Here is a 14734-nt window from a genome sequence, read left to right as displayed (position 1 = left end):
ATCAATATACCACCTGGGGAGACCCTTTGCAATGTGGATCTGCTTACAAACCAAGGCATACTGTCAAGTAACTTAACCCTGTAACTTCCTTCCTATTATCCCTATGCTGTATATATATATATATATATATATATATATATATATATATATATATATAATCTTAGTCACATCTCTTTGTAAATATTTTATTGCACCTGTTTGACTCTTTTAGTGATATATCTTTCTTTCTGAAAGTGTTAAACTGTTTTTAAGTGCTTACTTGCAGTTCATGAATTCCTGCCTTTTGAAGAGACGCTACTGTGTTTGTTTAATCCTCTGCCCAATCGGCCTGCAGTGACCGTACTGGACAGGCAAATTTTCAACCATTATAGTGTATATTTGATAAAGAGAGTTTCCCCTTTCTTTGTACAAAAAGGGGGTGGTGGCAGTGAAGGGTTAGTTGTGTAATTAACCCGACCCAGTAACAAGCGCATTCAGGCTGCAGGCACAGATTGTAGACCATTAGCTGGTCAATCGTGCAGAGCGCAGCTGAGTGTGGCGTTGTTACGCACGTCACATCGCGGTTTTAGATTGGCCGGTCCTTTGCTCATGAGTTTGGTGAGAAGGTCTGGGGTCTGACGCCGTGGGCGTGACGTATTATTGTTGGTCGTGCGATGGTCGCATGTTGAGGGTGGCGATCGGGCGACAGTGACATTGCCGACTATAGATTATTCATTCCTATTGTAAGAATGACCCAAAAAGAAATTGATCATTAATTATTTTTTATTATTTTATGGTGATAATTAAATTTTAATTCTCTGAAACACACCCAGAACTGGAGCATAGGAAAATTATGGGTTACAGATCTACTCTGCTGTCCACTTTCTAAGTTTTGATTGGTGGATGTTTTCTCCCTAGTTGGTTGGAGCATTGAAGACTGTTCCTCTCTACCAAGTTAATGTTGTGGATTACAAGTACAGGTATGTAGACTGAAATTTTAACTGAGACTATTCTAAATGGCGTTTGTAGTTCTGATAGCAAAACTGCTCACTTTGTGTAATTCTGACGATCACCTGACAATAAATATATGAATTTACATTTCACAAACTTTGATTATGACGATGTTCTTCTAATGGTCACCTGTATGACATTTTCCAAACATTCACAGGTGATAGTTCAATTAGGCTCCTTTCACACTAGCGGTGGTGTCTACTGCCCCCCTGATAAGTGATCTGCAGTGGACCACTTTTAAGAGGATGGTAAAAGGAAATTTGCAGGAATTCACGAGGTGATGCTGCCTGTTCTGATGGCTGTTTTTTTTTTTTTCTTTGCTTTTTTTTAATTTAAGTTTGCATTGCAGGAACATGCCAAGCCTTTAGCTTGCGGTTGCAGCCCCGTTCACTTACATGGGATAGGTGGTGCAACCTGTCAAATCAGCACGTAGCATTGACATTGTCATGGAATGTGTACCCATCCATGTGGCACCATGTCCACTGGGGGGCATAAACTGCCTGTATTTACCATCCATCCATGTGGCACCATGTCCACTGTGGGGGCATAAACTGCCTGTATTTACCATCCCCCCCTGGCCACAAGTGTGAAAGAAGCCTTACTGTCATTTAAAACACATGCATCTATAAGAATCACCTGCAGTGAATATTTGGTGCATGTTAGATTCATCGCATTATGCTATGTTCTGTGGAGTAGTTTTCCTCAGTATGTAGATAAATCACCATGTTTTTTGAGTTTCCAGGTGTTTTTGTATATTAGTTTATGAGCCCAAAAAAGGAAAAATATTGGGGGAGATTTACTACAGCTGCATTTCAAAATCTGGTACAGCTCTGTCATAAAAAATCTGGAAGCTGTGTGGTTTCTATGCAGAGTTTATTGAACTTAGAACTTATCCGAAGTTAGAAGCTGATTGGCTACCATGCACAGCTGCACTGGATTCTGAGTGCTCAAATGTTAGTAAATCTCCCTCATAGTTTTTTTTATATTTTTTAGATTGATTTGTAAAATAAGTTTGATAGAAGTGATTTTGTCAATTTAAACACTTTGTTTTAGTCTAGGTTCACACCTAAGCGTTTTGCGGTGCATTTTGCAGAAACGCACTACAGTCAGTTTAACATGATTTCCTATTGGAGATGTTCAAATCTACGCATTTTCACCCAGTGCATTTTTTGGAAAGGGTCAAGGACTTTCTTAAATGCAAAACATTGCATTTTTAGTTCAATAGACTTCAATGGAGATGCTGTATGCAAGAACGAAAGGAAAGAAACAGGAGGCGCCCATCCAAGTGCAGTAATTCAAACCGTGTTAATGGTAAAGGATAAAAAACACTCACAAGAGTAATAAAAAAACAAGCTCATCTGTGTGTGAGGGATGATCATTCTTCCAACGTCCTACAGGCACCACCGGTGGCATAAGGGATGTATGCTGGGCTGATGGAGGTATGTGAAGGCACAATGGAGGTCTGTCCTGTAGAGTAATGGTGCTGTGAAGCCGATCCAGCGGCGTCTGTACAGGAAGAGACCTACAACCAGCTTGGAGCGCACTACAAGAGTAATAATAAACAAGCTCATCTGTGTGTGAGAGGGATGATCGTTCCTCAACGTCCTGCAGGCACCACCGGTGGCATGGGGGATGTATACTGGGCTGATGGAGATGTGTGAAGGCACAATGGAGGTCTGTCCTGTAGAGTAATGGTGCTGTGAAGCCGATCCAGCGGTGTCTGTACAAGAAGAAACCTACAACCAACTTGGAGCACACCAGTGGAAGTGACGTCACTCAACAGGACAGACCTCCATTGTGCCTTCACACATCTCCATCAGCCCAGCATACATCTCCCATTCCACTGGTGGTGCCTGCAGGACGTTGAGGAACGATCATCCCTCACACACAGATGTGCTTGTTTTTTTATTACTCTTGTGATTGTTTTTTACCCTTTACCATTAAGCACAGTTTTAATTACTGCACTTAGATGGGCGCCTCCTGTTTCTTTCCTTTTGTTCTTGCATACGGAGTTGACTTTGCTCCTAGGATGGCTGCCGTTAATTTGCGCTAATCTTTGGGCGTATTGCCTGAGAGATTTCCATAAAGACTTTTCTGTTTGTTTATGGACATTATTCTTTATTCCACATCATTGCTATTCCTTGCATCACTCTATATACATTGTTTACCTCATCTCTGTGCGCCAGAATTACCTTCTTACTGTTTGTTCAATGGAGGAGCTGAAGAAATGCATGTAGTGCATTTTTGATGCGTTATGCATTTTAAGCTGCCCAACAAGTTGGGAAAAAAACGCATCAAATACACATAAAAAATGCATGTGCAAAAACTCAAAACGCACCGCAAACAACACTGCAGAAACGGATCAAACGCAAACTGCATAGGTGTGAACCTAGCTCTAATGTATAATTTGTACTTTTATATGAACATGCTTACTTCGCAGTGCTACCGAATGATTGATTGTACTCAAAATGTGTCAACTGTCTCACTGAAAACATTGCTTTCCCTATGTGACTGATATCTCAACAGTTTTTTAAGAGATAATAGCAGAGTAATTGCACTGAGCAATTGGGAGCTCCCTCTAGTGACTACTCTACAAACTGCTATATTTAATGCAGTAGAATAATTGAGGTAGAAAAAAGTGAACATTTAGAGAAATGTGAGTCATGTAAAAACTAATCTAAATGCTGCAATAATGACACCCAATATACTCACTAAAAATACACTATATTTTTCCTTGTTTTGTGTTTTTGTGTATTACATTGAACACAGTGTTTTAGACATTCTTGAGCAAGGTCTGTATTATGTGAATGAATGTGGTCCATGTGAGGCACTCTAGTCTACAATATTGCTGAATGACTGCTGTGAGAAAAACAGTTACAGGGTAAGCCTCCCAAAGGATTTCCTGTATTCCAGAGTATAATCAGAATCTTTAGAAGATTAAGCAGAAGTAAATTCTCCGTGGTTTTGTTTTTTTTTCTCCCTTAGATCTCTTGGATTCCTTGAACAACTAAGGATCACACATAATTCAGATATATTTATTGGGATGCATGGGGCTGGACTGACACATCTGCTCTTCTTACCAGACTGGGCCGTTGTATTTGAGCTGTAAGTGCCTTTTTTGCTTTGATTAAAAAAAAGTACAGTAGGCAAAAAAAAAAATAAATGGATATTCTACACGCCCAAAAACACATTGACTAATATACATTTAAAGTTTAAGTTTACCTTTGCACCTCCAAAAAAATATTTTTAGATATAGCTTATTTTTAGTTACTTTTATATGTAAAATGAGTCTCTTGCTAGCCCCCACCCTCTGACCAACTTATACCCATCTTCCTCCAGGTATCAACCCTGTGTCAGCTTTCACAAGGTTGATGGTGTCATCCTTCATGTCAATGTTGGGGTCTGGCCGTTGGCCTGTCTGTACAGCATCCTGGGAGGAGATCACATGCTCTCTCATATCTGGAAGCATTACCCTGGGTATTTGCAACAGCTCCAACAAAGTAGGAGGGGGGTGGGGGCAGTGAGCTATTAGAAGGGTTTAATGAGAAAAGTACTGTCTGATTTAACCTACATGCACAGCATTTTTTTCTGATGCTTCTGTGAGCTGCACTGTGCACAAATGACCACTGTTGATTAAAGTAGCTATTTTATTCCAAATGTGAATGGGATCCGTGTGTACAGATCGCCCATGGCAAGCCAGAAAAATCTGATGAACAAGGTGGACCACTAGGATATTCTACTAAGAATTCTGAATGGGGGACAGATAGGTTATTAATCATAGGGGGCAAGTATGCTACACATGAAAAACAAGAGGTGAGTTTGCGTATTACTTATGTTTCATGTTGTGCCTTGGCAAATAATATCCAGTTAAGGACATGCAATTTCTGAAACATATGGTGTTCAAGTGTGCATAAAAGTGCCACCTTCTTTCATGTACTCACAACAGGTCATTGCTGAGATTATGATCCATTTCTGCGTGTAAGCTCCACCCCCTTTTCAAGAATTGGACTAATATTTATTTTTATTTATTAATTTCAGGTACTTATATAGCACCATCAATTTACGCAGCACTTTACATATATATTGTACATTCACATCAGTCCCTAACCCTCAAGGGGCGTACAATCTAAGGTCCCTAACTTACATTCATAAATACACATACTAGGGACAACTTAGACAGGATCCAATTAACTTACCAGCATGAGAACAAAGGACGTCTGATCGGCTGCACTCCAAATAATCCACTTTATTGAACCACTTTATATTCCCCTTATTTACAAGTGATCACATTCTCTTTGTTCTCAGCTATATAAGAGCTGGGGGAGGAAAAACAGCAGCACATTGATATTTCCAGTGAATGGCTGTGTAGGGGGGTAGGCATGTCGGCAAAAGTCTGTTCATTGGAGGTGAGCACACTGAGTTTCCAACACAGCTAGAGAACTGACCACAGTGTGCTCTCCTGCTTAGTGTAGTCAGTTTTTACAGGAAAGCAGAGGGACAGGCAGGAACACCAGGGATTTCACACAAAGGAAGCAATACAAAGAGAACAGGATACTTTTTCATACAAGTACATGGTACAGCAGGCACATATTGGGAATATGAAATGTTGGGTTTACATATTCTTTAAGTTGTACTTTCTTTCAGTAGGAGGGCTTACCTAAAGTAGCCATTTAATTATATTCAATCAAGAAAGCCCTTCGCACTACATGGTTGTTGGTATAAGTAAACAAATATTGTACAGAAAGAATTTAAACAGTAGGTAGTGAGCTTTAAAATGACATCCGGCCATTGCTGAGATTGTGATCCATGACTCACCATGAGTACAGTTTCATATGGAAGTAATTCAGCCAGGCGGCCTCACATTGTACAAAAAAAATCTTTCAATATCCGAGAGTAGATGACATTAGATTATCTGTTACAAGTTCTGGCCGAGATCTTTCCTCAGCAATGACATAATGACAAGAAGTAGTTGAAAAGTCTTTCTCTTTCAGGAAGTGATTGTCACAGTTGTGGGCCCCCAAGCATACAGTGAGTGCTTGGACTAAAAGCTTAGACTTTTTCATATTTTCAATAGAAGACTTGGTACATTGGTATTTTGGAAAATTATGGCTCCAATTGTAGTTTTCGTTTAATAAAAAAGTCATCAGCATTCTTCATTTATTCATATTTCTAAAGCTGTCCTAATGTGACGTCTTGCAGAAGAATGTCCGATAGATATTAATAGACTCTTAAAATAAAGCAGAAAGTTTGTTTCCCACAATTTTTGTGAGCAGGGTCAGTCTGGCTCCCAGGCAGACCAAATCTGTCTACTTGTATGTGAAGACTGTGATAATCGTCTGGTATTAATCACAATGACAGGGCTCTTTCTCCATTAGTAATTCTTTATAACCGTGATGTAGTGCAGGTATAATGTTACAATGTAAATCTTGTTTAATGGGCATTTATGGTGATAATGGTTAGAAAATATATATTTAGTCTAGTTAAAAAAAAATCTCATTTGAATCATTGCCATTTACCAGTAACAAGTTGGATGTATGAATTAAGAGTCATTTACAGGTCCATTATGGGATATTTTAAAGAAAATTGATAACGCCCCCCCCACTCCTTTTTTGGCATTCCTCATTTTGTAATATTGAGGGGTCTCCACTTACTACAGATCTCCAGTAGACTATAACAGGATGCCTAGTCCGTTGTTGCCTATGGTGGATTTCATATAGAATGATTGTAGACTTTAAGGACACCTGGGCATCACATCTATGTGAATTTGTTGAATATTCTTTTTGGAAACTCTGGGTTGCTATAGACTGCTTCATCTTTCTTAGAAGGCTTTTAACAAGATTTTTGAATGCATCTCTGGGAATTTGTGTCCATGCAGGCAGAAGAGCCTTTATGAGGTCAGGTGGTGATGTTGGGCGAGAAGACCTGGATCACCTTTAAAATATCCTAATTCATATCCAATATGTTCAGTAGGCTTGAGGTCCCGGCTCTGTGCAGGCCACTGAAGTTTCACGACACTAGACTAGACAAACCATGTCTTCATGGAGCTGGCATAGGGGCACAGTCATAGTGGAACAGAAAATGACCTTCGCCAACTGGTTAAAACAAGCCCATAATTCTCTTTGCATGCTGTTGCATTAACAGTACCCTTCAATGGAAACCAAACCATTTGGAGAAGTGGCCACCTACTTTTGGCCACGTAGTGTAGGTATGATCGTAATATTTCCAAAAACGCATGGCCATATAGTGTATATAAAAAGGGCTGTTAGGGCATGAATACAAGAGCTGCCACCACTGACTTGTATTTAACTGAGCAATCTCACAATTGTTATCCTACTGCACTTGTGTTACTTTTACATTTTGCTCTCGTTGAATGGACAGGAATGATATGAATTTTTTTCAGGTATAATTGTGAAGATGAGAGGTGTTACCTGGACTTGGCAAGGCTTCGAGGAGTTCACTACATCACATGGGAGAAGGCCAACAAGGTTTTTCCTCAGGATAAGGTAAGTCTTAGGCTGACTGTATGGTTTGGAAAATACATATCCTTGATTTGTATATTGGTCAGTACAGAGCAATGAAAGGTACCCCAGGAAGAGAGAGGGAACCACCCTAGTGGGAACGCAATACAATCCCGGAAGAGGGTCTCACCCAGTGTACACTTGCCACCGTGGAGCCTGAAAATCCCTCTGTTAAATCGGGCTATTAGCGGTACTCCCATTGTTGCCCACAGTAGCCTATCCTGGAAAGAACAAAATATGAGTCAGCTTAACAAGGCTATTACTTAAAACCTAATCTAAAAAACTGCAAGCGGCATATACCTCCACCCAAAGCTACTAATACAATTAAACCATTGGTGGTCGTTGAAGAAATAAAAGCACATATAGTTAAGCACAGTACAAAAAATCCAAATGGTAAATTAATATAGACCTCCACCTAGCCTCTGAAGAGATCCAGTTGGCTGAAACATGTTGGGTAGAGTCAGGAGTGATCTCAGATGCTGGTGTAGTGTAGTCGAAATTATACCTGAGCTGGAGAATTCAGTTTCAAGAGGTGGTGTTGTAAAGCATTGCCAATAAAAACTAATAATCTGCACAACTGGAGCACTATTTTCTTGTTAACCAGTGGGGGGTAATTAATCATGAGCCTTGACACGGGAGCTGGTGGAAAGCAGGTTGGATCAAAGTGGTGACTCCTAAAGAGATACCACCAAGTTCCCTTGCTGATGTAAGCTGAATTGTGAGCTTTTGTGTGGTGGTGGATGCAGCCTGGAGTAGTTGCAGTTGACTACAATCCTAATCCCCTGTAAAGTCTATTGTTACGTTCAGGGGTCAGGCTCAGAGACCAGTAGCTATGGAAGTAGACAAGCTCCCACGATCAGTTGGAAAAGTACTCAAGCAGGTCACCCTGGCGGGTGACACGGGCTCACCTGAGTTGAGGTCTAAGCACTAACTGGTGTTCACCGAAGTTCTTGATGGTGAAGATAAGTTCTGTGGTTTTTCGTACCATGTAATGGTTCTCAGGATCGCCCCACCAGGAGGTGAGCAACCTGGTGTCCAGTAGCAGATATAACAGGTAGAAATTAAGCAGAAGAGTAGTCGTAAACAAACCAAAGGTTAGTAAAAAGTAGTTGTATGCAGAGATCAAGTAGAAACATAGTCAAGTAGCTAGCCAACGGTCACTAACAGGTTGCAGGTTGGGATTGAGTGGAAGCGTAGTTGAGGAACAAGCCAAGTTTGGTAATGAGACAGCTGCAAAGTAACACAATATTGGCTGCAGAGAGCACAATAATATGGCAAACAGGAACACATGGCTTAAATCCAGAAATTAATTGGAGGAGCAAATAGTTCAAGGTTCATGAGGAACAAGAGATGAGGCAAGATTGTACTAAGGGATCTGACAGGGAGCTGTCCAGCATGTTAGGTGGCACAATGAAATGAGCTACAGCCAGACACCACAGAGGTCACAGGTTTAGATCACGGTCCTGACATCTACATTGTAGGAGAGCTGATGTCAGATGCCCAGGAGGAGTATGTTTGAATCTTGGTGTCACTAGTCACAAGTCGCAGAGAAAGATTTCGCTGGGGGGGTCCCAACAAATTTTTGTTGGAGGATCATGTGACCTGTAGTTGTGCACCTGATACTATCGCTTCCAATATTAAAATCATTTAATATATGTTGAGATTCCTTTGTAAACCCAATTCTGATTGGCTCAGTATTTATGTTTACAAGACTCTTGCTTAGAACACTCCACAAAGTTTCATCAGTTGTCTGAAAGTTGCCGTTTCAGTTTGTGTTTTTGTAAAACTACATTGTCCTCTCCTCGCCCATTGATTGGTCACACATTGATGGCTATGGTTAGAGCAAAGGAAAATTAATTGGTCATTAGTTCAGCCTGTCAATAATTCCCCTTGTGCCCTATGCAGAAAAAAGCGATCAATAGATCCTGGGGGCTTTAAATGAAAGCTATTTCTGTGCACAGAATGACTTAATTAACTTGTCTCTCGGTAGAATAAAAAAAAAAGGAAAACCTTACCATACACTGAATTTATGCTTGCTAATTTAGGGACATCACCCGACTTTGGGGGAGCATCCGAAATTTACAAACTACTCCTTTGATGTCGATGAATTCATGAGGCTAGTGGGCTCGGCCGCGGATTACGTCTCTCGTCACCTGAAGTGGCCGTTTCGAAGACCGCGTGATGAGCTTTGACCGCTAACGGTTGGGAACCAACATAGAACTTATCCACCTTTTTACAAAAAAATATTTTATTCAATATAATTTATTTATTTATTAGTATTTGTTTTTTTTATGGTTGATGATGATGGAATTTTTAAATAGGGAAAGAAAATTTTTTTTACCCTTCATGCATTGCTTCCACAACACACCTGATTCGCCAGTCCGGAACATAAGCCATCAACGACATGAATGGGCTTCTAGGTGTCATGTTGTACTTGGCTAAAAGGCTTTATCGCATGAGTGGAGTCTGATAAGAGAGCTTAAAATAAAATACAGCAGCTCAGTTCAGTGTCAAAGGAAGCAAGGTTTCTAGAGATCAGAGCAGACACACAAAATGAAGATCATCAAGTTATTTAAAGGGAAACTATAATAGTTTTGGGACAAAGCGTTAAGCAAACCGCTTTTTAAAGCTGAACTCCAGACAGATACAAAAGACATTTATACCGCGCTGTATTAAAAAATCATTCAATCCATTTTTTTTATGCAACTAGAGTAAGCAGCTGAATATGACTTGGCATCAGCCTCTCACAGTCACCTATACAGCAGAGCTCAGACTGGGACAGGGAGCCAGTTAGTTCTATTGCTACATGCTGATAGGAGGAGAGTGCAGAATGAGCTCCTGCTATTATCAGTTTCCTGTAGGTATTTCACTGTCCAGTCAGAAGGCTGAGGGTGGCAGATCATTTGTCAGGTAAAGTAGCTCCTCTCATTTGTGTATTTAGTTGGCCTGGAGTTCAGCTTTAATTTTTTGTTAACATTTATACACTTTAAACTGATATTTTATAATGTTTTTTCTACACTACAAATATAAAATCTTTGTTTTACAAATAAGCAATTAAAGAGATGCTAAAGGTTCATTTTTGTTTTTTTTGGAAAATAACAAACATGTCTATACTTACCTACTGTGTGCAGTGGTTTTGCACATAGCAGCCTGGATCCTCCTCTTCCCAAGTCCCTTGATGGCACTCCTGGCTCCTCCTTTCTGTCGGGTGCCTCCATAGCAAGCAGCTTGCTATGGGGGCACCCGAGCAGGCGTGTTCCCAGGCTGCTGCTCCTTGTGTCCATTCACACACTGAGCTGTGGCTTTGGACCCACCCCTCTCCTCATTGGCTGACTAGCTATGATTGACAGCAGAGGGAGCCAATGGCTCCCGCTTGCTGTCTCAGCCAATGAGAAGGCAGAGATCCTTGACAGCCGAGGCTGTAGTGCACATCGCCGGATCGCGATGAGGCTCAGGTAAGTATTGAGGGAGTTGGGGGAACTGCTGTACACAGAGCTTTTATAACCACTTTAATGCAACGTGCACCAGTGACGCAGGGTTTTCTAGAAAGAGAGAACAGTAGAATTTATATTCTTTTAGGAACACACTTTCTCTCTGAAACCTCTGGCAGAATCATATGGAGGATGAAGAGTAAAGAGTAAATGGGAGAGGAGTCAGTGCTTACATACATAAATTTTATGTTGAGCTACTGAGCACTGTTAACAGTAGGCACTTTACAGGATGTGGTAGGAGGAAGCTACAAAACATGAAAAGTGGGCAGAGGATACAACCTGCTAGCTGCATATAAAAATTAAATATAATGATGTGCAGTATTTCAAAGTGTTGAGTCTTTACTGGTGTCTGAGGCTCCATTGGAGAGATTTCTCATCAATTCCATAGAGACAAAGACTTAAGAGACTGGAACTGAGGAAAAATCTGCATAAGGGTCATGGACAACAATACAACAGGGGTTCTATTCCTTCCCTACCCTACAAAAAAAAGTGAAAACATTGTTTCTATTTGCATTGCTGTTGTAGACTACCTCTCACTTTTCTCTCTGGTGAAACCATTGTCAATGTGTAAGTTAGGAAAAATCGCTCCAAAGGAATCCTAAATACTCAATAGAAGTTCTCAACTTTTGTCTACTGCATCCAAAAAAAAAAAAACATTTCTGGTAAAAATTAAAAATAAAATAAAATTAAAAATTGTATTTTTTTGGCCTGACCATAATGAATAAAGGATAAAATATAAAGTAAAAGCAATATAAAATAAAGGGAGAGCATAGTGGATTTTCAGTGAATACAGATTTTGTATGTACCTAATTCATTTTATAAGTGATTTTTTTTTTTATACCTACTGTTCCACATTTTGATTGCTGTATTTTATAATACTATTTGTAAACACTTTCTGTGCTTTGTTCAATTTAAACTTGAAGAATCAACAGAGAATGATCAAAGTTGTTCAAAATCTTATTTCTGTAACAGTAGATTGACTTTATATTTCATCAGAAATAAATGAAAGGTGAGCTGAAGGTCTGTTTATAAAAATATTTCACTGTGTTGTATGGTTTCTTTTTCTGTTTTTTTACTGTGTTCACCAAAGGGAATGTGCTGCACAAAATTTATTTTGTAGGTTAAAAAAAAAAAAACTTTCTGCCCATCTTTCCCAAAAACTGTACTCCTTCCTAAAGGAGCCTTTTCGTTTCACTGCACTTTCTGGGTTATTTTCACATTTCAGACTTTTTTTCCCTTTTTATTGTCACTTGGCGATCCTTCCAACAATATACTTCCTGTCCTAGGGTAACACTTGCTCGCTGTACTGTACCCATAGAGAAACTGCATTTTCAGGACTACAACCCACTTTCATCCTCTGTTATCACTTTCCAACTGCACACTGTAGTTTTACTGCTACAGTGAGGCCGGCTGCACAGAACCGTGTGTGTGTAAAATATATATATTTATATATATATATATATATATATATATATATATATATATATATATATATATATATATATATATATATATATAATTTTGCCTTTCCAGGTAGGGGGCGCATGGACACCCGCCTACCTGACTGTGCTGTCTTTGGCTGCAGCACAAGCCGAACAGCAGGTCCTGGCCAATGATTTATGGCTGTTTTTTGTTTCCCTTAGTAAAAGCAGCACGCAGTAAACACTTTACACATTACTAGGCACACAGTTAACCCTTTGATTGCCCCAGATGTTAACCCTTTCCCAGCAAGTGTCATTAGTACAGTGTCAGTGTATATTATTAGCACTGATCACTGTATTAGTGTCACTGGTTATGTCAGATTGCCTGCCGTACTGTCACAGTCCAGCTATAAGTCACTGATCACCGGCGCCATTGCTAGTATAAAAATAGATAAATAAAAAATTCCAGTATGTATCCCATAGTTTGTAGATGCTATAATTTTCAGGATTTTTTTTTACCAAAAAATATATAGCAGAATACATTTTGGCTTAAATTTATCAAGAAATTAGATTTTTCAAGTTTTTGTATTGGATATGTTTTATAGCAGAAAGTAAAAAATATCTTTTTTTTTTTCCTTCCACTTAACAATTATGTGCCACTTTGTGTTGGTCTATCACATAAAATCCCAATAAAATACATTTATGTTTTTGGTTGTAACATGACAAAATGTGGAACATTTCAAGGGGTATGAATACTTTTTCAAGGCACTGTATGAGCTGTAGCTAAAGCAAGCCTTGGGTTTGCTTCCAAGTGTATTTTCACTTTTGTGGCCAAATTGGGACAATGCCTATTTTATAGTTGTCACGTGTCTGAGAAACCTCTTCTGCGGGTACATTACTGATTTAGTTTTGGTCACAGTGAGCCACCATCCTGTGTGCAATCAGTTGCCATTTTTCTGTAGCATATTCTAGCCTGACAAGCTATTTTATACAATCTTCATTACATATCATGTAGGCTAATATTGGTGATAAGAACATTAAAGCGGTACTTTGTTTGTTTGTCTAGATTTGATTACTGCTTAACCTAACAAAGGGTTAAAGGTGTAGCGTATGTTAATGAGAACAGACTCAATCTGTCATAATTCAAAAAACTTTGCAATCAGCCATGAAACCTCCTCCTCAGAAAAATCTAAAAGATAAGAAATAATAAAAAAAAGGTAAGCTGTGTGAATGAAAACACATAACAACTATAGTGAGGTTTTTTCAAATGTGACCGCAAAATGAAAATATGCTTTAAGCCGGGTTGTGGAAATCTGTGTTGTTTTTGTAGTTTAAAAATGTAAGCCTGGACAAATATAAGGTGTAATGTCAAGTGCAGTAGCCTACCCCCAACCATATTCCAGCTTTCTGATGCTCTAAAGTAGTGGACTTGCTCTTTAAGACCATTCTCTTTTTTTCCTTTCAAAACTAGGATATGCATGGAGATAATTGCATTAACCTGTTTATGGACTTCAACATGGTTAGTTGGCTGGAGTTGAGTCCACTTCTTTTGTTCAACCTACTGACCACTGAATCCTTTATAAAAACCCCAGACACAAAAGTTTCTTAATACTTATGTGTCTACTCTGTATAGGAAAGGCAACTGGATCGTAAAATAAGGGTTGGGTTTACTTATAAATGATCATTCTTACTTTTAGATCTCACTCACATGGGTGCTGAGGCCCTTAGTCTATGAATGGCCTTCCAGGTGCTGTGTGCAGGCAGCTTATCCAAATCTATGGGGACGCCGTGGCAGCACCCTTACAACCATGCATGTCCAGGAGAGTGTGCAAAGCTCAGTGGCTACATGCAGGGGTGTATTTACCACAAGGCAAACAAGGCATTTGCCTAGGGCGGCATTTTTCAGGGTGGCAGTGGCATTTTTCAGGGGGGCAGTGCTGCCCCCGAAAGAAGGGATAGAAGAAGGGACACATGCAGCATGGGAACCAGGTGAGATCTGAGAGAGGCTACGGGCTGCTTGATGGTGTATGCAGAGCCTGACTCTTGTCTGGAGCTGTGAAGGCGAGCGTCTTCTCTCTCGCCAGGGTGGGGGGAGGTTGCCACTGTAAGGGGGGTGGTGGTGGTAGTGGAAGGATCTCTCGGGTGTGGGGGGGTGTTGGTGTCAGGGTCTCTGTGTGTGTGTGTGTGTTTGGGGGGGGCAATTTTTGTGTTGCCTAGGGCAGCACGAACTCTAAATACAGCACTGGCTACATGGACACACAGACACTATGGCAGCTTGGGTGAGCGGCCCCAATTACACTTTGTCTGTGTTCAA

General features: G+C 40.0%; 1 protein-coding gene across 1 annotated transcript in view; it reads left to right on the top strand.

The window, feature by feature from the left end:
• Nucleotides 1-12036, top strand: part of EOGT (EGF domain specific O-linked N-acetylglucosamine transferase) — a 93273-nt gene extending 81237 nt beyond the window's left edge. The window contains exons 13-16 of the mRNA XM_089676020.1: nucleotides 898-959; nucleotides 3976-4095; nucleotides 7391-7493; nucleotides 9554-12036. Coding sequence (XP_089532146.1) covers nucleotides 898-959; nucleotides 3976-4095; nucleotides 7391-7493; nucleotides 9554-9700 — 432 coding nt within the window. The 3' untranslated portion in view covers nucleotides 9701-12036. The remainder of the gene's footprint in view (nucleotides 1-897; nucleotides 960-3975; nucleotides 4096-7390; nucleotides 7494-9553) is intronic.
• Nucleotides 12037-14734: the final 2698 nt, after the last annotated feature.

The sequence above is a fragment of the Staurois parvus genome, unplaced genomic scaffold (genome assembly GCF_062004578.1).
Source record: "Staurois parvus isolate SC_StPar_1 unplaced genomic scaffold, SC_StPar_1.0 ptg000162l, whole genome shotgun sequence".
NCBI lineage: Eukaryota > Metazoa > Chordata > Amphibia > Anura > Ranidae > Staurois > Staurois parvus.
This window is presented reverse-complemented; position numbering and strand designations above follow the sequence as displayed.